This window comes from Bos indicus, chromosome 22 (assembly GCF_029378745.1).
Source record: "Bos indicus isolate NIAB-ARS_2022 breed Sahiwal x Tharparkar chromosome 22, NIAB-ARS_B.indTharparkar_mat_pri_1.0, whole genome shotgun sequence".
In the NCBI taxonomy this organism is placed as follows: Eukaryota; Metazoa; Chordata; class Mammalia; order Artiodactyla; family Bovidae; genus Bos; species Bos indicus.
In genome coordinates this window covers 53,451,907-53,476,857 of record NC_091781.1, presented here as the reverse complement: position 1 = coordinate 53,476,857, position 24,951 = coordinate 53,451,907, and the positions used below count along the sequence as shown (strand labels likewise).

The following is a 24,951-nucleotide window of genomic DNA, read 5'->3' as shown; positions in this document are numbered from 1 at the left end:
CCCGCTCACACCAGCTGTCGAGAGCTGCACGTCTCCTCAAACCCCACACTACACTGGACAACACACTTGCCGTCTGAACCCGGCCATTGTGTGGGTGTTTACATCACACACCAGCCAACACTATAAATTAAGTCCTGCTCCTCCTTCCAAAGCCAGCACTACATGAATGGAGCCCCAGTGCCTGGCTCCCAGCAGCTAGTAGCCTGGTGGGGTGGGATTCCTCTAAAGTGTGGAATGCAGTTTGCCCTCTGCCCCAGGTCTCCGTTTCAGAATCTCTAAGGGTGGGGCCAGTAGTTCATCAAGAAGCTTCGTGGGCAAATCTGAGATGCAAAGATCTAAGTACCAGGGAGGAGCAGGAGGGGCTTTGAGGAAAAGTCCCATCATCTTACTTCCGAGTCAGGTGTCCCCTAACTGCCCCCCTCCCCGTAAAGGGTAAATATCATATAGAGAAAATTTAGGGGGGAAAAAATAATCCACCTTTCCATCAGCCACAGAACCGGTTATTCCTCCATGATCTGAGCGCAGGCTCAGTTGAGTCCGACTCTGCGAGCCCCAGGGACTGTAGCTCGCCAGGCTCCTTTGTCCATGGGATTCTCCAGGCAAGAATCCTGCAGTGGAACTCCCATGCCCTCCTCCAGGGGGTCTTCCCCACCCAGGGACTGAGCCCGTGTGTCCTGTGTCTCCTGGACTGCAGGCAGATTCTTTACCCGCTGAGCCATCGAGGAAGAGAAAATTTATATAAAAGTCAACCGTGGGTGCACTCGTTTTCCACACGTTAGGATGCAACACGTTTGTATCCTGACTTCTTCCCGAACACCACGGCCTTAGACTTTGGCACAGCCGCCAAGGCCTGCTGGCCTCGCAGAGCACAGACTGCAACCAGTCCCTTCCGCTGCCTTTCCTTTGCTCTGGGCCGGCAGCTGGCCTGTAATCTTCAGAATTAACATTCCTCGTGCCGCCCGGCCCGCAGAGCAGCCAGGAAACCAGCCTCCCTGGTCACGGGCAGAGCCTGATGAGAGAAGCGGGACCCTAATCCTTTTTATTCCCGGGAGTGTTTGGGCATGGCCTGGCTGTGCGGTTTATAAACAAGCTCTTTGTTGGCTGGAGGGTGGGGGGTAGGGGTGGTGGAAGCCAGGGCTCTGTGCGGAGGGAAGTTAGACACCCCACTAGAGCTTTTCATGATGTGGTTGGTTAGCAGTCAGGTACAGGATGGGAGTGTAAATACACTGATTGTAGGTGACATCACTGGGCAGTGAGAGGCTCAGGAAAGCCCCCCACTCCCCCGCCTCCCAAACTCGGCAGCTTTTCCTCGCAGACCTGCCTTCTTCATTCAACAGACATTGACTGGGCACCGCCTTTGACGTCACCACTTCACAGAGACGGGGGAGAAACTCTAGAACAAAGTGTAGTCCTTCAGACCAAGTGCTGGGAGTGCCCCAGGCTAACGTCCACGTGGACGAATAGCTTGAGCAAAGTGTGCAGGCAGAGTGAGTGTTCAGTAAACAAACAGCTGTTCAGGATAACTGGAGAGCATGCTGGAAGATGAGGTGAGAACAGGGGTAGGTGCTGGGTGGTCACATGCTCAGTGAGACAGGATAAACTCTTTGGTCCTTGATCTGCAGACACATGACTGAGAGGATGCCATCCAACTAAGCTACATCTGTCCACCCTAGATCCATCCATTCATCCATCCACTCCCCCACCCCCTAATCCATCCTTTCTCCAGTATCCATTCTCTGCTCAACCATCACCCATCCATCAACCTGTCCACCTATCAGCTTAAGTGGACTCTGTACCAGGTACAAGATTTCTTCCTTCTTTTCCTGCGTGTTGAAGGTCTTACCATCTCCCCAGAAACTTATATACACCGTTGACCCTTAAACCACCCTGATTTAACGGCATGAACCCACTTATACGCACACTTTTTTCAACAGTAAATCCAATAATACTATATAATCCCCATTTGGCTGAACCGTGGATCTAGAGGAAATATGGATACAAAGAGCCGGCTGTAAGTTATATGGGATTTTCCACAGCACAGAGGATGGGTGCCTTCACCCCCATGTCGGTCCAGGGTCAATTATGTTCTACCTCAGAACTACCCCTCCCTACCCGTGTCTACCTGCAGACTATCCAGGTGATGGTGTTGTTAGCAACAAGGGATTAAACAGCCCTGACAGTACGGCTCACCCGACCTGATGTTTGGGAAACGTGTAGCCGGGATACAGGTACTGCGGGTAGGTGTGCTGAACACAGAATGATGTGGAAATCTCATCCTGACAGCTTTCAAAAGTCAATTATCAAGCTGTTATAGCATATGAGAACCCATGCACTTCACATAATTATGATATATAATATACATGTCTTTCAAATTTAAAAAGGAGTCTGAGGGTTAAGATTGCACTATATTAAAAAACCTGTACAACCTTTTGTCAAGTTTTTTTTTCTTTTTTTTGAGCTGGGAGTTGGGGGTGAGAGTGACTGATGGAGCAGTGTTTTAGTCTTAGTCTTCTTAAATGTCTGAAATTTGGTAAATCCTTTGACCTAACATCTTTCATTGTCCTTTATTGTGAAAAAAACAGCTCGTGTTGATTATAGAAGACACCACACACGCACACACAGTACGAGGTCAGCAAAAACCACCCAGAGATATCTGTTGTTTTATTCTCTTGGCTATGTTTTTGCTCATTCCCTTTTTTCTGCATTGTTTCAAACATAATTAAGAGCACTCATTCACTTTCCTGCATTGGAGAAGGAAATGGCAACCCACTCCAGTGTTCTTGCCTGGAGGATCCCAGGGATGGGGGAGCCTGGTGGACTGCCGTCTATGGGGTCACACAGAGTCGGACACGACTGAAGTGACTTAGCATAGCATAGCATTTTATACAGATTCGAATCTGACTTCCCTCCCTCTGTTTAATCTATGACATGAAACAATACTCAAATACTTTTTTTGAAAACACCATCTTAATGGCTTCCAAGAGCACCGTGCGTGGCGTGCAGGTCCCATAACGCATGGAAGCAGTCCCCGCCCCCCCCTTTTTTTTTGGAAGCAGTCCCCTTTAATTGAGGGCTTAGGAAGTCTCCAACGTCTTGCTCTTATTTAAAGACGGAGGCTATCCTTCTGGTGTCTGCCTTCTCTCAGAACGATTTTACTTAGGTAAAGTTCTAGAAATGGAATACTTCAAAAACTTTTTTAATGCTGAGACTTCAATCCCTATTGCCACCTTGCCTCCCAAAAATGCACTTGGCCTTGTCAGAGGCTCCTTGGCAGGTCCTGGAAGGTGCGTCCAGCTCCCTGCAAGGCGGGGGAATGCTATGTGGGTGTGCGGCTGTCCAGTGAAAGGCTGGGATGCCCTGCGACATGAGGGAAATTTTGCAGAAAACAAACGAACTAAACTGAAATAGAGTGATTAGCCTTCCTGCCTACTGTGGTTCCAAACCCAAATTAATCTTGTGATTAAAAAGTTAAAAAAAAAAAAAAAAGCCTAGCTCAGGATCATTTTATCCTGAGTTTCAAGTCATGCTGCCAGGAATATGCTTCGGATCTGAAAGTTGTATAACGAGTTTCTGTTAAACAACACAATTTCCTGCTCACTTTTTACACTTAAACGTGAGGTTTACACACTAGCAGTCAGATCATTGCCACTGCTCCGGAGGGAGGAAAAGAGTGTCCCTGACGGCTCCTACTGCTCCTAGCGCGGCAGCCTGACCGACCGGGGTGACAGGGATGCTGGGGGGCGCTTGGCCGCCCCAGAGGGCTCGGGAGGGAGCTCTGGAAAAGGGCTCCAGCTGTGGACTGGGATGTCCTAGGTCCAATTCCGGGCTCCGTGATTCTGGGCAAATCGCTTCGCTCTCTGAGCCTGTTTCCTGGCACGCAACACGGGACCAAGCCCAGCGCGCCCCGGGCCCCCCGGCTCGGAAGGGGCGCGCGCCGGTCTGGCGGGGTGGGCGCAGCCCGGGCGCCGGCACTCACCTCCGCCGTACATCTGGCACAGGTAGGGGAAGCGCCACACGTTGCCCAGGCCCACGGCGTACGAGATGCAGGCGAACACGAACTGCAGCGGGGTGGCCCACAGCGGCCGCGTTTTCTCCATGGCCCCCGGGCTCGGCGCGCGGCGCGGTGGGTGCGCGGCCGCCAGGAGCGCCGTACCGCCCGGCTTGGCCAGGGGATGGCCCCACGCCTCTGCCTCTCGCCGGCTTTTTAATTGCTAATCTCATTAACGGCGCGCCCGTCGGAGGGGCGAGGCTAGTAAATGGGTGACGGCGAGCCCCACCCCGCCGCCGGGCCGCCGCGGCCGGGAAGGCGCCCGACACTGCGCCGAACAGGGAGGCGCCCCGGCCCCTCCGGTTCCACGCGGGGGCTGGTGTCTCGGCTGCGAGCTCCGGGGAGGGGCTATTTACAGCGTGGCCACCTGTGTGCCACTCTTTGTGGATGGGGCTGTGAACGACAGATAGCCCCCAGCCCTCCTGGAGCTGACACTCTGGTAAAGGGAATTGCTTCAATGGACTGGACGAAAGAGCCCGTTTTCAACCAGGTTTTACCCCCAGAAAGGATAACTCCATATGGTTTATCTTACTCCATATTTAAGACAGAAACGCACAAGGAGGGCAACTAAGGCAAAGCAAAGGGGTCAACAGTTCTGGGGTGGGGGTGGGGGGGGGGGGGGCGCTAGGGTGGTCAAGGAGGGCTTCCCGGAGGAGGGGGCTTATATTTGTTCAGGGACCAGGAAAAAGTGAGGGGCTCCCCCACCTCCCCAGCGGACCGGGAGTGGCCCACGCAGCCATCTGCTTCCATCTACAGACAGGCTGTGTGCCTACTGTGTGCGGGGCCACGACTATGGCTCCGAGGGAGAGATGAGGCTGGACCAGGTTTCCCACCACCACTGTGGGACATTCTACTCCTGGGGCCAGAGATTCCGATTCACTAGCCTCAGGTCTGGACCTAAGAAGCCTCCTGTTTCTGTCAGTCTCTCAAGGTGATTGGGTTTAAGGAGGTCCCTAGCAACAACTAAGTTGGGTGCTTTGGAATAATGCAGGATCTGGCTTCGAATCTCAGTTCTGATTCAAAGCCTCTGACTTGGCTGTGACCTTGAACAAGGCATTTAACCTTTCTGAGCCTCTGTTTCCTTATCTATAGTGCGAACAAATATATTCCCCTTTCCATGGGTTAATGTGAGAATTAACAATTTAGCTTATTATCTGGCACATACTAAGTGCTCAATAAAGAAGCCGTTATTATAGGCTGAATAAATGAACAGGTAATACACTAAATAATAATTACATACTTTAAACAGTCCATTTGGTATATAGTAACAGTTAAGAAAATACTTGATAAGTAAAATTAGAGAGACAAAAAGCAGAGTTGCCAGTGGAAATCTTATGTGATGCCAAAAGGAAATCACCATTACACCTCAGTCTCTGGTTAGACTTGCCCCTGGCTGGTGGCAGAAGAGAAAGTGGGGTGTCGTGAGGAAGGTAGGGGCTCCTTAGACATATTACCTGTCTTCAACCTTCCTACCTCCAAAAACCAAACAGAACAAATTCTTGATGCAACAGGGAGACGATTGTGACTTTTAGATTTCATATTCTAGACAAAGGGGTTTATTGTGTTTTTTTTTAACCCCTTGCCCTCCTCGCCTGAGGAACCCACCCCCCTGGTTTCTACCCCATGGGTCCGTTTCAGCTGCTTTGACCTTTACAAAACTGAGCTTTTGCAATGTGTCCTGTGCTGCCTGGCTTCCTCAGGGGGACTTACTTACATCCCAGCGTGCAGTGGACAGTGTCCTTTATCCCTGCCGCCTAGTATTCGGAGGTGTGAATGTGCGTCCATCACGGCTGATGGGCGTCTGTGTTGTTTCCAGTTTGTGGCCGTGATGAATAAAGTGTTAACGACATCTAGTATGAGTCCTTGGGTGTGTGAACCCACTCACTGCGTGAACTCGGGGCCCTAAGGCAGGCATGTGTGCACCAGAGGTTGCGCCAGTTGACACACTGGCTGTGCCTCTGACGCTTGTCGCTGTTTTCAAAGGTCTACCCTACCTGGTGGGTGTGCAGTGATCCTTAACGGTAGCTTTTAAGCTCCGTATTGCGTACCTTGCCATAGGCTGATGGGGTTATTTGCACACCCTTTCCTGGAGGGCCTAAGTCTTCTGCCAACTGTTAAATGGCTTGTGGATTTGGTTCTTTACATATTCTGGATATGAGCCCTTTGTCAGTTTTGTGTATTACAGATTTCTTCTCAGTGAGTTGCCTTTTTATTCTTCCGGTGTCTTCACCTACCAATGAATAGACACTTAATTTTAATAAAGTCAGAATTTACCAATGGTTAATTTCAGTGTTCCCCTTTGGTTTCTTTAATTTTTATAAATCTCTCAACTCCAGGGTCATGATGAGATAATTAAAATCTGTGGCAAAATAAGCCTCGGTGACACATAGACTGGCAGCCTTTTAATGCTGTTGAATGGTAAAGAAGGCATGTTGCTGTCTCTAGCCATTCACTTGGCATTTTCTTATTCTCATAAATGAGTTTGCCCAGAGGGAAGCTGGCTATACGGTGGCTCAGGAACAGGACACCTTAGGGAGATGCCCAGCCTATGACCTGAAACAGGAGGCTGCTTGGCATTTGTTGGTCTGACATAGGCCAGACCCCTCTTCAATTCCCTACCCTGGGGATCAAGCCAGCACCTCTGTCCAGTCACACGGCCAGACATCGTGGGGGCCTGTTCATGGCATGAGGCCCTGGGTGGGTCGTGGGCAGCACCCGGGGACACCCCCATAACAGGACTAATACTCAGGAGTCCTGCTAAGGTCCCCACACCTTCCTGAACCCCATCTGACAAGACTGTAACCTGACAAGCCCCACTGTGCTGCTGTGGCCACTTGGAGAGGACAGAACAGGCCTGGGAAGGGGAGTGTGCTTCCACGGGGGGCCAACAGAGCAGCGGCGGGCTGGCAGGCGTCGAACAACCGGCTCCCTGCGGGAGGAGCGCTGATATGTCAGTTAACCAGTTTCTATGGTGTAGATGCCTCCACTAGGGCTGATTCCAAGCTACCAACGTGGTGTCACCGAACGAGGAGTTTGGAGAGAAGTACAGGAGCTCAATGTCCACCGTACAAATGCAATGACAAAGCAACCTCAGTAAGAACAGAGCTAATAGTGTAGGAGATAATTTAGGAAGCGATGGCCTTTGGGGATTTACTACTTCTGATTTACATTGTTAGCTGGTCCATTCTCCTCAAAAAGATGGGACTACTACCCTTTTTAAGAAACCCCAGCAGCTCTATCCGCCGCTAGAATCTATTCCTTCCTCTCCCTCGCCCTCAAGACTGGGTGCATATCTGGTTTCTAACACTCAGGTTTTAATAACGACTGTGTTTGGAAATCAGCTCCCACACACAATTCCTGAGTATGTACCTGGTGGTGCTCACCAGCGCACAGGCCCTGTCCCAGCGCCCTATAAGGACCCGGGGCTGGGGAACAACTTCTGTATGGCAGGGGCGACGGGGGCAGTTCAGCTCTCAGGGCCAGGGCCCACAGGCAGCAGGGTTTTCGGCTCAGCGAAGCCCCGCCCCGAGTGCTCCTGGGGGGCCGCGACGGGCAGTGTGGGACAAACCTTCCCGTGGACCGGCCTGTCCGGTCTCACTGGGCCACGTCACACGGGACACACTCTCCGAAGGATAAGCCAGCCTGTGCGCCTTATCTGATTTCTGGACGAGGGTGGAGCCAGGGATGGTGGCCCTGACTCAGCGGTGTGGGTGTGGGTCACAGCCCCGTGCCAGGATTCCAGATTCTTACCCCACAAGTTACAGCCACGCAGCTTTCAGTAATGCGCTCACCCTACTGACCCCGCTGTTACTTAATCCCATCAGTGGCTCTCGGTTCCCCACAAGATAAAAGTCCAAACTCCTCAGCCTGGTCGGTGAGGCTCTGGGAATTTTTTTCTCTTTAATTGGGCCCTGAGGAATTTGACCCTTGCTCACCTAGGTTCCAGGAGAGGCTAGACTTTTCACCTCCTGAAAACAGCTGTGCGGTTTTATACTTCAGGGCAGTTCCCTCAACCAGGAACAGGCTCTCCTTTCTTGACCAGGGGAAAGCCAGTCTGTTGTTCTCGACTCAGATGGAATATTATTACTCTTTTCCAGAAGCGCCAGCAGCTCTATCCCCAGGCAGAATCTATTCCTTCTTCTCCCCTGCCCTCAGGACTGGGTACATATCTGGTTTCTAACACTTTCTGTGCTGCCTTGGCAGGAAAACTACAAGATACATACACGTCCCCTCGGGCTGTGGCTGGAATCGTGTCTTACAGTCATCCTTTACTCCCCAATGCCAGGCGCCCGGCTGAGTCTCAGTGAGGCTGTGGGTACATGAGAAGCCTGCTGCAGGATCTGAGCACTTCAGTATAGATTTCACCCAAGACCCTGAGTCGCCCGTGTTGCAGGTTTCTGCAGACGTTCAAGTCTTTCTTGCCCACCTGCTACTGTGTGCCTGGAGCCGGCTTGGGGACTTGAGGTAAAACCTCTGCACACTGATGGTCCTCCCTCCTCTGCTGTCTGAGGCACCTGCTCATTCTCCTGTGGGGCGTGCGTGCGCGCGCGCGCACACACACACACACACACACGGTGTGCACAGGCATGTGGCACCCACCAGGAGGAGGTCCTGCAGAAGAAATGCTGCACTGGTCCAGCCTAGGTAGTAAAGAGGAGGGTCTTCCAAAGAGTCCGGGGGAGCCCTTGCCCCAGGGCTGAGTGTGAGCACATATGCATGTGCATGTATTTGTGTGTGCCTGCACGTGTGCCTGCATACGTGCTTGTGAGTGCATGTACACATGTATATAAATGTGTATTTGTGTGTGCATCGATGTGTGCACAGGCCTCTGCTGTGTGTGTGTGTGTGGTGCTGAGGAGACAGTGAAACCGAGCAGGGTCCTGCGAGGCCTTCCTGGGTACAGAAGTTTCTCCATGTCCCCTGCTTCTTGTCTGGAGAAAAAGGCTTTAGTCTCCTAGGCCTTGCCTGAATTCCAAAGAGCAGACTCAAGCCTGTTACTAATTAGGGAAGTGAGGGAACACACAAAGAAGGAAAAGCGAGCAGTTCAGCAGGAAAACCAATTACTTCAGTGATAAAACACAGCCCTAGCTCCCCTCAGGGGACACACGTAACAATGTGACACAGATCTGAGTTTTTAGGCAGAAACTAAGACTGCCACCCAGGTGGAGGATGGTGACTCTGCTGACTCCAAGCATACAGACTTCAGACTGGAATCAGAAGGCTGATAATTAGATTGCTGAAACACCAACCAGTTACCTCACCCAAGCAATCCAAAGGCAGTCTTCCACCTTGCAGCCCCGACCCCAAAGGCTGCCTTTAGAAACCCCTTCTTGAAAGATGCAGAGAGTTAGGGTCTTTTGAGCCTGAGCTCCCTGTTTTCCTTGCTTGATGCTCTGCAAACAAATGCTGCACTTTCCTTCACCTCAACCTGCTGTTGTGCAGCGGGTGAGCAGAACTCAAGTTCACTTAAAACACTGGCAACCACGAAAGGACAGCTGTCTCAAGTGGGCATCTTGCCCATGGCACCCTGATCCCTGGCTGGTGGTGGCAGGTGGATCCTGTCCGGTAGCTGCCTGAGTGCCCCTGTCTCAGGGACAAACCCCCCAAATTTGCTGCTAACCCAGGTGCTCTTGATTCACGGTGACGGAAACAAGGCTTTGAGCCTGGTGTCTAAGACTTCTTTGGCAACTGGCAGAACCTCTAAGTGATGCCACCAGGCTATTCTTCCCTACTGGGTTGCCCTGATTAGAATTTCCCTTCCTGGGGAGGGGAAGGCATGAGACTCGGTCATCTGGTTTTGAGTGGAGCACTGCTTTACTGGATTTCCCATTCTGGGTCGAGGAGTCCTTGGGCTGCCAGGTATCGCCTGAGTGGTAAGAGAGAAACTCCCTGTTAGACCAAGGCTTGTCTGCAGCCCCATCTGGGAAATTTTCCATTCCTGTGCTAGGGAACTGTGACTCTGAGAGGCATCGGATACTGATCTGCCTGTTTCTACTAATACCAGCCATGTGAAAGAATAATGGGAAACCGTAACTCTATTCCATTTTGGAGTTTCCTAGGGTGTATTTTTCAAAACTGGGAGATCTTCAGTTATGTTCCCATAAAAGAAAAAAATGGTATTTTATTGTAATACTGCTTAGCCTCAGTACTCCTTGGGATCTGGAGAACAACAACCCCTCAATGGCTCTTTAGACTGTAACACCATCTTTCCATTAGAGCTGCTTTGTAAAAGCGAAGAACCCGGGATGACATTGCTTACGTGTAGGCTTTTATCCTACTTTATCCTAGTGTTCCAACACAAGTCTTTTGGAATTGGTTTGGTTTTCATCTTGTGTGTGTGTGCATGAGTGTCTTGACACACACGTTCAAGTCTTCTATCCTTGGTTTTGACCATTTAGACAGTCCTTGGTAACTTGAAAATGTGGTCGAGACACTCTTAGAAACTGACAGTTTAAATGTGGTCTTGAGCCTGATTCAGAACAGGTAAGTTTGTCTGGAAGTGTGAAGGTGAGTGAATGACATGTGTTACTAAATATTACTGTGATTTGTCTAAACTGAACTGGCTATTTGAGAACTGAAGTATACCAGCATGAAATGGCCAAGATGGGGCTCTGTTGACATTCCAAAACGGGTTTTTGCATTCGCAGTTAGAAGACGCTGGTCTTGTAAGAGGAACCCGTTTCTTTTCACCCTGTGCCTTTGAGATGTAAGTGTTCTACCAGGACTCTCAACTGATCTTTTCTGACCCTCTCCAATTCCTGAGACTAAAAAGAACGGGAAGCAGGAAGGACTTCCCTGGTGGTCCAGTGGCTAAGACTCTGTGGTTCCCAATGCAGAGGGCCCAGGGTTCGAGCCCTGGTCAGGGAACTAAATTCTACATGCTGCAATTAAGAGTACATATGCTGCAATGAAATCAGTGCTTACATAAATTCTTGGAAATACAAAGGAAATGGATCAGAATGAATTTCAGATTCACATGATCTGGGAAATACTCAATACTAAATTACTATCTGGTATTGCAGTTATGGTAGGCTTGTTGGATTAATTGGTGGGAACACATCTTTGATGTCATCAGTAATGTGTATGGTGACAGAGACTTATAAGACCAGAATTTAAAAATTCACACATACATTTACATGCCATATACAAGAGAAAAATCAAATAGAAGATCACAGGAAGATTTACAGTAAAATGATAAAAGGAAAACAGCAGGAAAACATTATCTAAAAGAAAGCTAAGGAAAGCTATATTACATCAGACAAAATAGACTCTAAATAGAGTATTATTGATGATAGAAATAACATCTATCGCCAGAAAGATATAGCTTCAAAAGCTGGGAAGCAAAGGAAATCAACCTTGAATATTCATGGGAAGGACTGATGCTGAAGATGAAGCTTCAATACTTTGGCCACATGATGAGAAGAGTCGACTTATTGGAAAAGACCCTGATGCTGGGAAAGATTGAAGGCAGGAGGAGAAGGGGACGACAGAGGATGAGATGGTTGGATGGCATCACTGACTCAACAGACATGAGTTTGAGCAAACTCCAGGAAAGAGTGACGGACAGGGAGGCCTGGTGCTGCAGTCCATGGGGTCACAGAGAGTCAGATGCGACTGAGCAACTGAACAACAACGAGGAGAAATGGACACATCATGACGGAGATTTCCATACTCCTCTCTCCATTGCTGATAAAGCAGATAATTAAAAGTAAAGAACAAGGAACGAAAAATGACCCAGATTATTAAACGAGCCAAATGGAGCTTTTAGAAATGAAAAATAACTGAAATCAGAAACCTAGTAAATGGGTTTAAAAGTGGATTAGACACAGCTGAAAAGAGATTTGTTGAACTCAAAGATATGTCAGAAATTTTCTGGAAGATTGCACAGAAACAGGTAAAAAATATAGGAGAAGATACAGATAAGATACACAGGGCAATAAAGTAGTACACGCTTCTTTACATCTCTAGAATGAGAAAAGAAACTGAGACAGACCCATACTTATACAAGTACTAGGGGCTCAGCATTTTCCACTATGGACTCATTTAGTCCAGTCAATCTTATGCACGATTAAAAAAAAAGAATGAAATATGTATAGGAGGCTCATGATGAAGCTCCAGAACATCAGGGTGAGCCCTTAATCCACGACAAAGGTCTCGCTGCAGAGGACTGTTCAATTTGGGGGATTTTGAAAAACTAGAAAACAGAACTTAGGTCTGAAAAAGTAGAATAGCCGTAATTTACAAGAGTGGGCACAGTGGTAAAGAACCTGCCTGCCAATGCAGGAGACCCAGAAGACACAACCCCTGGTTCAGAAGATCCCCTGGAGAAGGAGATGCCAACCCACTCCAGTATTCTTGCCTGGGGAATCCCACGGAGAGAGGAGCCTGGAAGGCTACAGCCCGTGGGGTCGCAGAGTCGACACACTGAGTGACTGAGCACAGCATAGCACAAGAATTCAAACGTTCCCCAGAGGTGAATAACTTTAGACTCTGTGATGGTATATGCACAGTGAACATTTCAGGGGGCTCGGCCCTAATGATTTTCATAGCTCCCCAGGATCTAATCAGGGTCACAGATTGCACGCAGTTGGTAAGAACAGAGTTCATTTTAGGACAGTTTTCCCAACTTTTAAATTTCATGACATTGACTTTCTGAAGAGACGAAACTGATTGTTTAAATTGCAGAATGTTTTACATTCAGGATTTGCCCGACTGTTTCGTTGGGGGTTATTTAACACCTTTTTTCTCCCTATAACTTGCAGAGAATGTGTTTAATTTAGTTTTTATATGGCATGTATAATACATATTATAGCATTGTAAATACACTTAGGCATTTAATTATATTTGCTATTGCCAGACTTTGGAAAAAAATGAGTGTATACATTTACATTTTACATTTTACATTTACATTTTACATTTGTAAAATGGGAGACAGTACCAGATGTTCAAGGTGGATTTAGAAAAGGCAGAGGAACCAGAAATAAAATTGCCAACATCCACTGGATCATAGAAAAAGCAACAGACTTCCAGTAAAACAACTACTTCTGCTTTACTGACTACGCCAAAGCCTTTGACTGTGTGAATCACAATAAACTGTGGAAAATTCTTCAAAAGATGGGAATACCAGACCACCTGACCTGCTTCCTGAGAAATCTGTACGTCAAGGCTGTATATTGTCACTCTGCTTATTTAACTTATATGCAGAGTACATCATGCAAAATGCTGGACTGGATGAAGCACAGATGGAATCAAGATGGCTGGGAGAAATATCAGTAATCTCAGATATGCAGATGACAGCACCATTATGGCAGAAAGTGAAGAGGAACTAAAGAGCTTCTTGATGAAAGTGAAAGAGGAGAGTGAAAAAAGCTGGATTAAAACTCAACATTCAAGCAACTAAGATCATGGCATCTGGTCCCATCACTTCATGGCAAATAGATGGGGAAACAATGGCAACAGTGATAGATTTTATTTTCCTGGGCTTCAAAAATCACTGCAGATGGTGACTGCAGCCATGAAATTAAAAGACAGTTGCTCCTTGGAAGAAAAGCTATGACCAACCTAGACAGCATATTATAAAGCAGAGACATTACTTTGCCGACAAGGTCCATCTAGTCAAAGCTATGGTTTTTCCAGTAGTCACGTATGGATGTGAGAGTTGGACTATAAAGAAAGCTGAGAGCCGAAGAATTGACGCTTTGGAACTGTGGTGTTAAGAGAAGACTCCTGAAAGTCCCGTGGACTGCAAAGAGATACAACCAATCAATCCTAAAGGAAATCATTCCTGAATATTCATTGGAAGGACTGATGCTGAAGCTCCGCTACTTTGTGATGTATCTCCACCTGATGTGAAGAAACGACTCACTGGAAAAGACCCTGATGCTGGGAAAGACTGCTGGCAGGAGGAGAAACAGGCAACAGAGGATGGGATGGTTGGACGGCATCACTGACTCAGTGGACATGAGTTTGAGCAAGCTCCAGGAGTTGGCAACGGAGATGGAAGCCTGGTGTGCTGCAGTCCCTGGGGTCGCAAAGAGTCGGACATGACTGAGCGACTGAACCGAACTGAAGTTCTCCACTAAACTGAGATTATCTGGCATGTGTCAGTGAAGCCGAGAGTGCCTAGGATGTTGAAGAACTGCTGGCCAGAACTGACGTCCGGTGGCCGCACAGAGCTGGGCCCGGCGTGGCAGCTGCAGGCTGGGGCTGTGTTTCCAGTGTTGTTTCTGCTGTGAGACAGGAAAACTGATGGGACACAGATGACTCGGATGGCAGTTTAAGATAAAAGAGAATGAGAAGTCTAAGGCTTGAATGCAAAGATTTCATCTAAAATGATAGGGAAGTCATAATATAAATGTCTGAATTTGTATTACTTACTCTTTGTGTCCGAATGACTCTGATTCTGGGAAAGGCTGAAGGCACGAGGGGAAGGGGATGACAGAGGATGAGATGGTTGGATGGCATCACCGACTCAACGCATGTGAGTCTGAGCAAGATCCAGGAGACAGTGAAGGACAGGAAAGTCTGGCATGCTGCAGTCCATCGGGTGGCACAGAGTCGGACATGACAGAGTGACTGAACAACAGCAACTTTACTATTAATTACGGGTCAAAACTCAGGGCTTTGTGAGACTCAGAGTAAGGTTACAGAAAATAACACATTCAACATGCTGCGCGCTTTTGTCCACAGGCTCACTTCCAAAGGACAACTGTTTCAGCTGAGCAACCTGCAAGGCTTTTCTGTACGTCGATCCTTCTGCTGTCTGCAGGAACTCCTATGTGTAAAGTGCACCAAGTGGGCATTATTTAGAAAGGCCTGGACGGGGGTACCCTTTCTGCCCCCTTCTGATGCCTATGTCAGAAGCTTTCTCTATCTCCTTTATACTTTAATAAAACTTTATTACACAAAAGCTCTGAGCGATCAAGCCTCGTCTCTGGCCCCGGATTGAATTCTTCTCCTCCGGGGGCCAAGAATCCCGGTGTATTCGCGTGATTCAACAACAACCTTTCATCTTGGGGGCTCATCCGGGATCCTTCAGGACAAGATGGACCTGATAACCTATGTGAGCTTACTTCTGTTGACTCCAAATATCCTGAGTCTGCCGTTGGATCCTCAAGACAATGTCTTCCCATCCTGCGCTCACTCCTGTGCTGCATTCCACAATCGGTCTAACTGCTGGGTCTGTGGAGCGCTCCCCTCTTCGTCAGTGGAAGGCTTCCCGTGGTGGACATCCCCAGTCAAGGAAAAGACTTTCTCCAAGTCTGTGAATATCTTCGACAACAATCACATGCGATGCCTCTTCTTCATCTGATGACATCTACCAACCCTAAAATGGACTGGTGCAACACTTTGTACTCTAACTATGGACATAATGTGACTTTTAATTTTGATTATACATTGTCTCGGTTCAATGACTATTTTGCTACATATAAGGTAAATAGGTCTAGATCTAATGGTTTTTTACCTGACGTTTATCAAATATGGGATGAGGTTACATGGCTAACTCCTGAAAAAGGACGTTTAATATCTACTGCCTCTATATGCTGGGAACAAACAGAGCCCTCCCCAAAAGTTAGCCAACAAGTTAATTACAATGATTGGAAACAACTGGGATATTTGTCTCAGGAAACATGCAATGTAATCATTCCTGTGTTTTCCAATCCCAGTTCCGGTTCTCCCTTTGTCTGGCTAGGCACGAATTGGGACTGGATATCTCAGTCGCGCTGGCTTGCTCCAAACGGGACTTATTGGATATGTGGCTCTTACCTATGGGCATGGCTCCCCTCTGGTTGGATAGGGAGATGCACCCTGGGTCTAGCCTTTACTCACGGCTTTATATTTTCAGAGCTTCCAGAAAAGCCTGCTAATTTACCCCACCTTAGAACTCGGTGGGCAAGGTCTGTATTTCATTGGTATGATTATTTGGCTGAAGTCTTTGTTCCCTCTTTGGGAACTACAGTTGTTATGTTACAAGTGGATGCTTTGACTAATTTTACTCAACAGGCATTACAAGATTCTCAAAAGGCTATTTCAGCTCTTAATGCTGAACAAGCACAAATTAGAAAGGTGGTTTTACAAAACAGATTGGCCCTAGATATTCTGACAGCTGCACAAGGAGGAACTTGTGCCATTGTTCATACCCAGTGCTGTACATATATACCTGATATGAGCACAAATGTTACCCATTTTACTAACCACATGAACAAGATGATTAGGGCCATGGACACTCCTGAAGCCTCAATTGCCTCACTTTGGGAGACGTTAACTAGTTCCCCATGGTGGACAATTATCTTAATTACAATAATTCTGGTTGTTTTGTTCTTGCTGTTTGCTCCCTGCATCTGTAATTGTATAACTGGATTTGTTTCTAGCCGCATGAAAGCTTTTAAGTTACAAATGGTTGCTCAAACTCCTGCTACTGCTGTAGCTCCCTACAGCTACTATTTGGGGCCCCTGGATCATATATCCTCAATATGAGGATGAGGAGAATATGTTGCCTCACCAATTTAGGGACAACGCCCCTGGTCACTCAGAAGCAGTTATGGAACGAGAACGATGCCCCTTTTCCCTAGGCAATATAATTCTCCTAAAAGAAAAGGGGGGAATGAGAGAGTCATTTCCTAGGCAGGTTGATAAAGAGTCTAGGGGTCCCCAAGGAGAGAGGGCTCTGGAATTCTCAAGGAGGAAGAAAGGACAAACTATTTTTCTTTCTCCACATTCCTTAGGATTATATAACAATAATGTATCCTGCCTAAGGACAGTCTTTGGATTCAACCTCCTGTTATCTTAAAATGTTAATTATGGGAGTAGACCTGGTCTTTACAAGGATGTATCTTGCCTGAGGACAGTGTTATTTTAAAATGTAAATTATGGGAGTAGGACTGATGAGGTCTTTACAACCTCCAGATATTCTTTGGATTATATAACTTCATTGTTAACACTAGCAAGCAGGTACCCTTTCTGCCCCCTTCTGATGCCTATGTCAGAAGCTTTCTCTATCTCCTTTATACTCTAATAAAACTTTATTACACACACACACACACACACACACACACACACACACAAAGAAAGGCCTGGACGGAACAAAGAGGCTTTTTTCAGGTCAGAGGGAACAGATGGAGAAACAAGCTTATCTGGAAAACAGCGCAGTTTCTCCCCACGACCACTCAGCTGATCACCTGCCTGAGGAAGATCCAGCCAAGCGCTATGAAAACAGCAGCCCGAGAGCCGCGAAGAACCCTTCTGTGCTTTGTGTTGGTGTTGGCTAAACTTATTTCTTCAGCTCAAATATTGTTTGCCAGGAACAAGCAATCAGGACCCACTAGAAGGCATAATCTGGTGGAGAAAAACAGACAGAGCCCTGTGAAAATATTTCCCAGGGTCAGAGCACACGGACAGCTCAATTAGTGGCCCCTAAGGGGCTTCACCATGCCCTGCTGCGCTGTTCTGCGCCTGTTCTCTCATTTCATAACAGGAGAGCCCTGTGAATCTCACTTTGCCAGAAAACACACATGCTTCGTTTCACAAGCTCAACATTTCAAGTTATACTGGACTCCTTGTGCCTGTGCGTATTCAGAATGTGGTCACTGGCCCAGCAGGAGCACCACCGGGGAGACTGTGAGGAATGCAGACTCCTGGGCCCCGCTCCAGGCCTCCTGAGTCACAACCTACATTTCAGCAAGACCCCCAGGGGCTCTGTAGGGATGTCAAGGTCTCAGGAGCACTGCTGCGTTCTTCAACCTGGTTTCACGGCAGGATCCTCTATGCAGCTTTAAAGCACACACGCAGGATCCCAGTGAATGCGCCCTTTAGAAGTCACATGGGAGCTGGCTCCGGCTACCTTTTCCAGTAGAAGAAGGAGCCTTACTGCCACCATGCCACACTCATTTATTCATGGCTGCACATCTCCCCTCAAAATTCCACTCCATTTTCCACTTCCCATGTCCCCAGGGCCCCTTGTAAATGGTCCCTTTCTACCTGCCTTTTTCCACCTTTTCAATTTCCTCTCTAAAATACACTTGAGTCAACAAAAAAAGATCTGAAAGATAATTTTGTTGTATATACAACAAAAATGTCTCCTCCTGAACCTGAAGAGCTTGAAATATTTTCCCTGCTTACTTAACCAAGGTGCCATGCTGCCTGGAGAGAGCCAGGCTCTCTTACTTTCTCAGTTCAGTTCAGTCGCTCAGTCCTGTCTGACTCTTTTCGACCCCATGGACTGCAGCACGCCAGGCCTCCCTGTCCATCAGCAACTCCAGGAGTTTACTCAAACTCATGTCCATCGAGTCGGTGATGCCATCCAACCATCTCACCTCTGTCGTCTCCTTCTCCTCCTGTCTTCACTCTTTCCCAGCATCAGGGTCTTTTCAAATGAGTCAGTGCTTTGCATCAGGTGGCCAAAGTATTGGAGTTTCAGCTTCAACATCATTCCCTCCAATGAATATTCAGGACTAGTTGGATCTCCTTGTAGTCCAAGGAACTCTCAAGAGTCTTCTCCAACACCACAGTTCAAAAGCATCAGTTCTTCGGCGCTCAGCTTTCTTTATAGTCCAACTCTCACATCCATATATGACTCCTGGAAAAACCATAGCCTTGACTAGACGGACCTTTGTTGACAAAGTAATGTCTCTGCTTTTTAACATGCTGTCTAGGTTGGTCATAACTTTTCTTCCAAGGAGTAAGCGTCTTTTAATTTCATGGCTGCAGTCACCATCTGCAGTGATTTTGGAGCACCCCCCCCAAAAAAATAAGTCTGTCACTGTTTCCTCATCTATTTCCCATGAAGTGATGGGACCGGATGCCATGATCTTAGTTTTCTGAATGTTGAGCTTTAAGCCAACTTTTTCACTCTCCTCTTTCAGTTTCATCAAGAGGCTCCTTAGTTCCTCTTCATTTTCTGCCATAAGGGTGGTGTCATCTTTATATCTGAGGTTATTGATATTTTTCCCAGCAATCTTGATTCCAGCTTGTGCTTCCTCCAGCCCAGTGTTCCTCATAATGTACTCTGCATATAAGTTAAATAAGCAGGGTGGCAATATACAGCCTTGACGAACTCCTTTTCCTATTTGGAACCAGTCTGTTGTTCCATGTCCAGTTCTAACTGTTGCTTCCTGACCTGCATACAGATTTCTCAAGAGGTAGGTCAGGTGGTCTGGTATTCCCATCTCTTTCAGAATTTTCCAGTTTGTTGTGATCCACCCAGTCAAAGGCTCTGGCATAATCAATGAAGCAGAAATAGATGTTTTTCTGGAACTCCCTTGCTTTTTCGATGATCCAGCAGATGTTGGCAATTTGATCTCTGGTTCCTCCGCCTTTTCTAAAACCAGCTTGAACATATGGAAATTCATGGTTCACGTATTGTTGAAGCCTGGCTTGGAGAATTTTGAGCATTACTTTACTAGCGTGTGAGATGAGTGCAATTGTGTGGCAGTTTGAGCATTCTTTGGCATTGCCTTACTTTGGGCTGGGAATGAAAACTGACCTTTTCCAGTCCTGTGGCCACTGCTGAGTCTTCCAAATTTGCTGGCATATTGAGTGCAGCACTTTCACAGCATCATCTTTCAGGATTTGAAATAGCTCAACTGGAATTCCATCACCTCCACTAGCTTTGTTTGTAGTGATGCTTCCTAAGGCCCTCTGGACTTCACATTCCAGGATGTCTGGCTCTAGGTGAGTGATCACACCTTCGTCATTATCTGGGTCGTGAAGATCTTTTTTTATAGTTCTATGTATTCTTGCCACCCCTTCTTAATATCTTTTGCTTCTGTTAGGTCCATACCATTTCTGTCCTTTATTGAGCCCCTCTTTGCATGATTTTGGTATGTCTAATTTTCTTGAAGAGATCTCTAGTTTTTCCCATTCTATTGTTTTCGTCTATTTCTTTGCACTGATCGCGGAGTAAGGCTTTCTTATCTCTCCTTGCTATTCTCTAGAACTCTGCATTCAAATGGGTATATCTTTCCTGTTCTCCTTTGCCTTTTGCCTCACTTCTTTTCACAGCTGTTTGTACTTCCTCAGAGTTTTGCTCAAAAGTCAGCTTCTCCCAAGGCCTGAGAGATAAGCTTAGCTAATAAGTCAACCACCACCCCACGTTTTATGCCCTTCTCGCCTGCTTCATGCTATCTCCTTGGCCCTTATCACCATTTAGCATATAATGTGAGTTTCTGGTTTATCAGGTCTGATTCGTCAGTTTACTTAGAGGTAATTACTGACTGTCCCCCTGTGCTGGGTGGGCCCTGCTCTAGGTACTGGGCAGGCATGAATAAACAGGACAGCCCAGACCCCAGCTCTCTGGGATAGGCATTCTGGTAAGAACACACACTGTGGCTTCTCCAGCTCAAGAAAAACAATCACTCTGCTTGATCCCACTTTTCCTTCTGGCCTCTACCCTGTTTCTACTTTATTTTCTAGGAAAACTCATCAAAAGATGTCTACACCCACTCTGTCTGCAGACTCTCTCCTCCTATTGGTGCTAACAGTCTCCTGCTCCAGGCAGGCCACCTCCACTCTAACAAGCTGCCCAGGTCACTGATGAGCCCACGTGGCTGACTTCAGCGGCCAGTTCTCAGGCCTCCCTCCCATGGCCACCCAGCCGAGTCTGAGCCAGGTGGTCGCTCTGCCCTCCTGGTAGCCTTGCAGGCTTGCTGCCAGGGCGGCACTGTCTTCTGGTTCCCCTCCTTGCTCTCCTCTGCTTCTTCCTCCTCTTTCCATGATCCGTGATACTGGAGGGCCCCGGGCTTTTCATCTCCACTCGCCTCTGCATCTTTCGTAACTGTGTTTTACAAGCCACCTCTACATTTGTAACTCACGACGCTGTAGCTTCAGCCCTGACCACACCTTAATGTTTGGACTTGTGTGTCTACCACCTACCCAAATCCCCATTTGGAAGTCAGGGAAGGGAGGCATCTCAAGTTTGTCCAAAGAGAGTGTCTAATCTTCAACTCCCAAGTGAAGTGTAGTAAATACTGCTTAAGGTATTCTAAGGTTTAGTTGGGTTGCTGCTGCTGCTAAGTCACTTCAGTCGTGTCCGACTCTGTGCGACCCCATAGACGGCAGCCCACCAGGCTCCCCCGTCCCTGGGATTCTCCAGCCAAGAACACTGGAGTGGGTTGCCATTTCCTTCTCCAATGCAGGAAAGTGAAAAGTGAAAGGGAAGTCGCTCAGTTGTGTCCGACTCTTCGCGACCCCATGGACTGCAGCCTACCAGGCTCCTCCATCCACGGGATTTTCCAGCCAAGAGTACTGGAGTGGGGTGCCATTGCCTTCTCCTTAGTTGGGTAGATAAAATTGTGAGATAGCCTATGATGGTATACGACGCAATAATAATAGGAATGAACTATTGATACACGCACCAACATGGATAATCTTAAATACATTTTGCTGAGCTAAAGAAGCCAGGCATAGAGGATGACACACTATGTGAGATCATATGAAAATTTTAGAAAAGGCAAATCTAACCTATCATGAGAGACAGCACATCAGTGGCTTCCCAGGGCCCAGGGTGAAGAAGACCATCTGTAGAGGGGCAGAAAGGAGCTTGTAGGTGGTGAAAATGTCTGTATCTTAACTGTGGTAGCACATACACAGGTGACTGCATCAACCAAAATCCGTCCAACAGGACCTTAAAATGCATGTATGTTATTACTGTAAAGTTTACCTCAAAAAGGTGATTAGCCATAAGATGGCTTATTTGTTTAAAATATATAACGATCTCAGCGGACTGTGGAGCAGCTCTAAAGATGTTACTTTAGCGCACGAAAACGCATGGCGAGAATGTACTCTGGAGGGGTGTGAACTGGTGCGGCCACGGCGGGAAACAACAGAGAGGGTCCTCAAAAAGCTCCAGACAGACCTGCCCAATGATCCAGCAATTCCACTCCAGGGGACATATCCAGAAAAAAAACGAAAAGACTAATTCAAAAGCACACGTGCATCCAATATTCACAGCAGCACTATTTACAATAGCTAAGACACGGAAGCAACCCAAGTATCCATCAACAGACAAACAAGAAAACCATACACAAAACCCTCAGAACAGGGGAAAATATTTGCAAACGATGTGACCAACAAGGGATTAATCTCCAAAATTTACAAACATTTCACATGGCTCAATGCCAAAGAAAAAACAAACCACCCAATCAAAAAAATCGGGCAGAAGGCCTATACAGACATTTCTCCAAAGAAGATACACAGACGGCCAAGAAGCACATGAAAAGATGATCAACATCATTAATTATTAGAGAAATGCAGATCAAAACTAAAATGAGGTATCACCTCACACCAGTCAGAATGGCCATCATCAAAAAGTCTACAAACAATAAATGTTGGCGAGGGGGTGGAGACAAGGGAACCCTTCTGCACTGTTAGTGGCAATGTAATTGGTCCAGCCACCGTGGAGAACAGTATGGAGGTTCCTTGGAAAAAAAAAGCACAATAAGATCCAGCAATCTAGTATATCTCCAATGTATACCTGGAGAAAACCATGGTTCTGAAACAATACACGCACCCCAATGTTCACTGCAGCACTGTTTACAGCAGCCAAGACATGGGAGCAGCCTAAATGTCCCCTGGCAGAGGAGTGGATGAAGCAGCTGTGGCATGTATATACATCGAAATATCACTCAGCCATCAAAAAAGAATGAAATAATGCCCTCTGCAGCGACAGGGATGGACCTGGAGATTATTATACTAAGTGAGGTAAATCAGACAAAGACAAGTATCACATGACATCACTTACACATGGTATCTAAAGAAATGATCCAAATGAACTTACAAAGCAGAAACAGACTCATAGACTTAGCGAACAGACTTGTGACTGCCAGGAGGGAGGTGGAGGGAGAGGGATGGACTGGGAGTTGGGGTTAGTAGACGCAAACTACCACCTTTAGAACAGACAAACAAGGCCCTACTGTAGAGCACAGGGAACTATATGCAGTCTCCTGGGATAAGCCGTAATGGAAAAGAACATAAAAAAGCATATGCATGTGTGTGGCTGAGTCACTTTTCCGTATAACAGAAATTAGCACAACACTGTAAGCCAACTAGACTTCAACATTAATAATAAATAAACAAGTAAACATCTCTGTCAACTCTTTTCAACTCATCAGAATGGAATAACAAATAGCAACGGTTTTATCACACAGGATAATAAGCTCAATGTAGGGCAGTATTTTCCTTATGAGTTATATAAGCCATAAACAAATGATCATTAAACACTAACATGACTCAAAATGGATTATGAGGAAAAAATGAACACTTAAACTCTGAGCAGAGGAAATTAGTAACAAAAACCCTTTACATTTTATTTTTGTCCATAAAGGTCTGAGTCATAACTTAGCAGAAGCCTTGAGTATTTACGCTGAACTAAAGCTGCATTGTGGCAGCCACCGTGCACAGTCTGTAGAGCTGAGCACACTGAAAGTTCAGTCAGGGCTTGAGGCAGCCTTCTTACAAATGCAAAATACAACAACTAAAAAGACTTTCTTAGTTAAATGAGATAAGTCTTAAGACTAGGAAAATGTTAAAAAAAACTGCTTCACTACTGCATTTTGCTAAGCACTTGAGTTACACACACAGCGACACACCAGGCACAAAAGTATTTATATGGTGAAGAATTATGTTAATTTATGCCAAAAAATGTCATGTTTGTTTATCTTAATGCAGGGCATAGTTAAGTTTTACAGTATCATAAAGACTTTTGATTTATTATTGAACTGGATATACAGAATATTTCAAAGTTGCTATCAAAAAAGAAAAAAATACTCAGTTGAAATTCTACCTAGCGACATAGGTTTTTCAACGTAACTTTCTTCCCTATGCATCAAACTAAGGTAAGAAGAAAATAAATGGTTTTTAAAAGATACCAAGCCATTTAAAAAAAGTCTGTTTCTGAATTTAATAGAATATCCTGGCCCATTAAACAATGGAATAGTTTTTGGAGAGAGAATGAATTCTGGCCTGAAGAAGTATGGTGTGTGACTGGAATACTCCGTGAAAGCTCTAGAAGGACACAGAACCCAAGGAGTGACCTGCACATCGGGGACGGGTGAGGAGTGACCCTGCAGGAAGTGCTGGCTCATGACCGGCTCTTTCTCCCTCGCTTCTCTCATTCAATCACCTTTTAAAGACTGCCTTCTGTGTTCTTTTTGGGGGGAGTTATCTTACCCTTTATCATTTGTTCCTTCAGTATTTTAATATAAAACCTACAAGAAAAACAACAAATTCAAGGCTAGTATTAAAAACTTGAAAAAAAATAACAAACCTTTTCCTCGAATCAGTAAACTCTTCTTGGTGAATAGAATCTTGTGGAAATGGGAATGATTACTTTCTAAATAATGTGTTAAAAGCAAGTACTTTCCTTCTGAAGCATTATGAACTTTATTTTGTTTATCCTTATAGTATATTGTTGCATCATCCAAGTACAGATACCAGATACCTAATTTCTAATGATTTATCCCAAAAACAAACACAAGAAAAGCAGGCCAACAGAGATATAATCAAAACCTCTTGAAAATGAAGTTACTGTAATGTACCTAAATAAATAAACTATAATCAAAAGCTGAATCTCAAGTCTAGTAACTGATTCTATGTTGAATAGAGATCTTTTAAAAAGTGTTCTTATTCAACATATAATTTAATAGAATATTGTATAAACTGAAGTGTAAAGATTACATTTATTCTGAGTCCAGATACTTTCTCAACTGTAGAAGTACAAGGATGCCTCTGCCTTCTTCATCAGTAATACGGATTTATGAAAAGGTAGGCTGCAAAACATGTCTGACTCAAGGAGTTAATCAAATCCTCATGGTCATTGGTAAAAATGATGCCTATAATAAATGGCATTCGCATTTTCAACAAATTTACATATATATTTTTTGTTGATCACATAGAGAAAACAATTTGGA

General features: G+C 46.3%; 1 protein-coding gene across 2 annotated transcripts in view; it reads right to left on the bottom strand.

The window, feature by feature from the left end:
- Positions 1 to 4,207, bottom strand: part of SLC6A20 (solute carrier family 6 member 20) — a 56,063-nt gene extending 51,856 nt beyond the window's left edge. Inside the window, exon 1 of one of the 2 annotated variants that reach the window (XR_011563062.1) lies at positions 3,977 to 4,207. Coding sequence is in view for 1 of the 2 variants with exons in the window: in XM_019985053.2 (XP_019840612.2) it covers positions 3,977 to 4,097 (121 nt within the window). In the remaining variant the exon portion in view is untranslated. The remainder of the gene's footprint in view (positions 1 to 3,976) is intronic. The other variant, XM_019985053.2, reaches the window with a different exon arrangement.
- Positions 4,208 to 24,951: the final 20,744 nt, after the last annotated feature.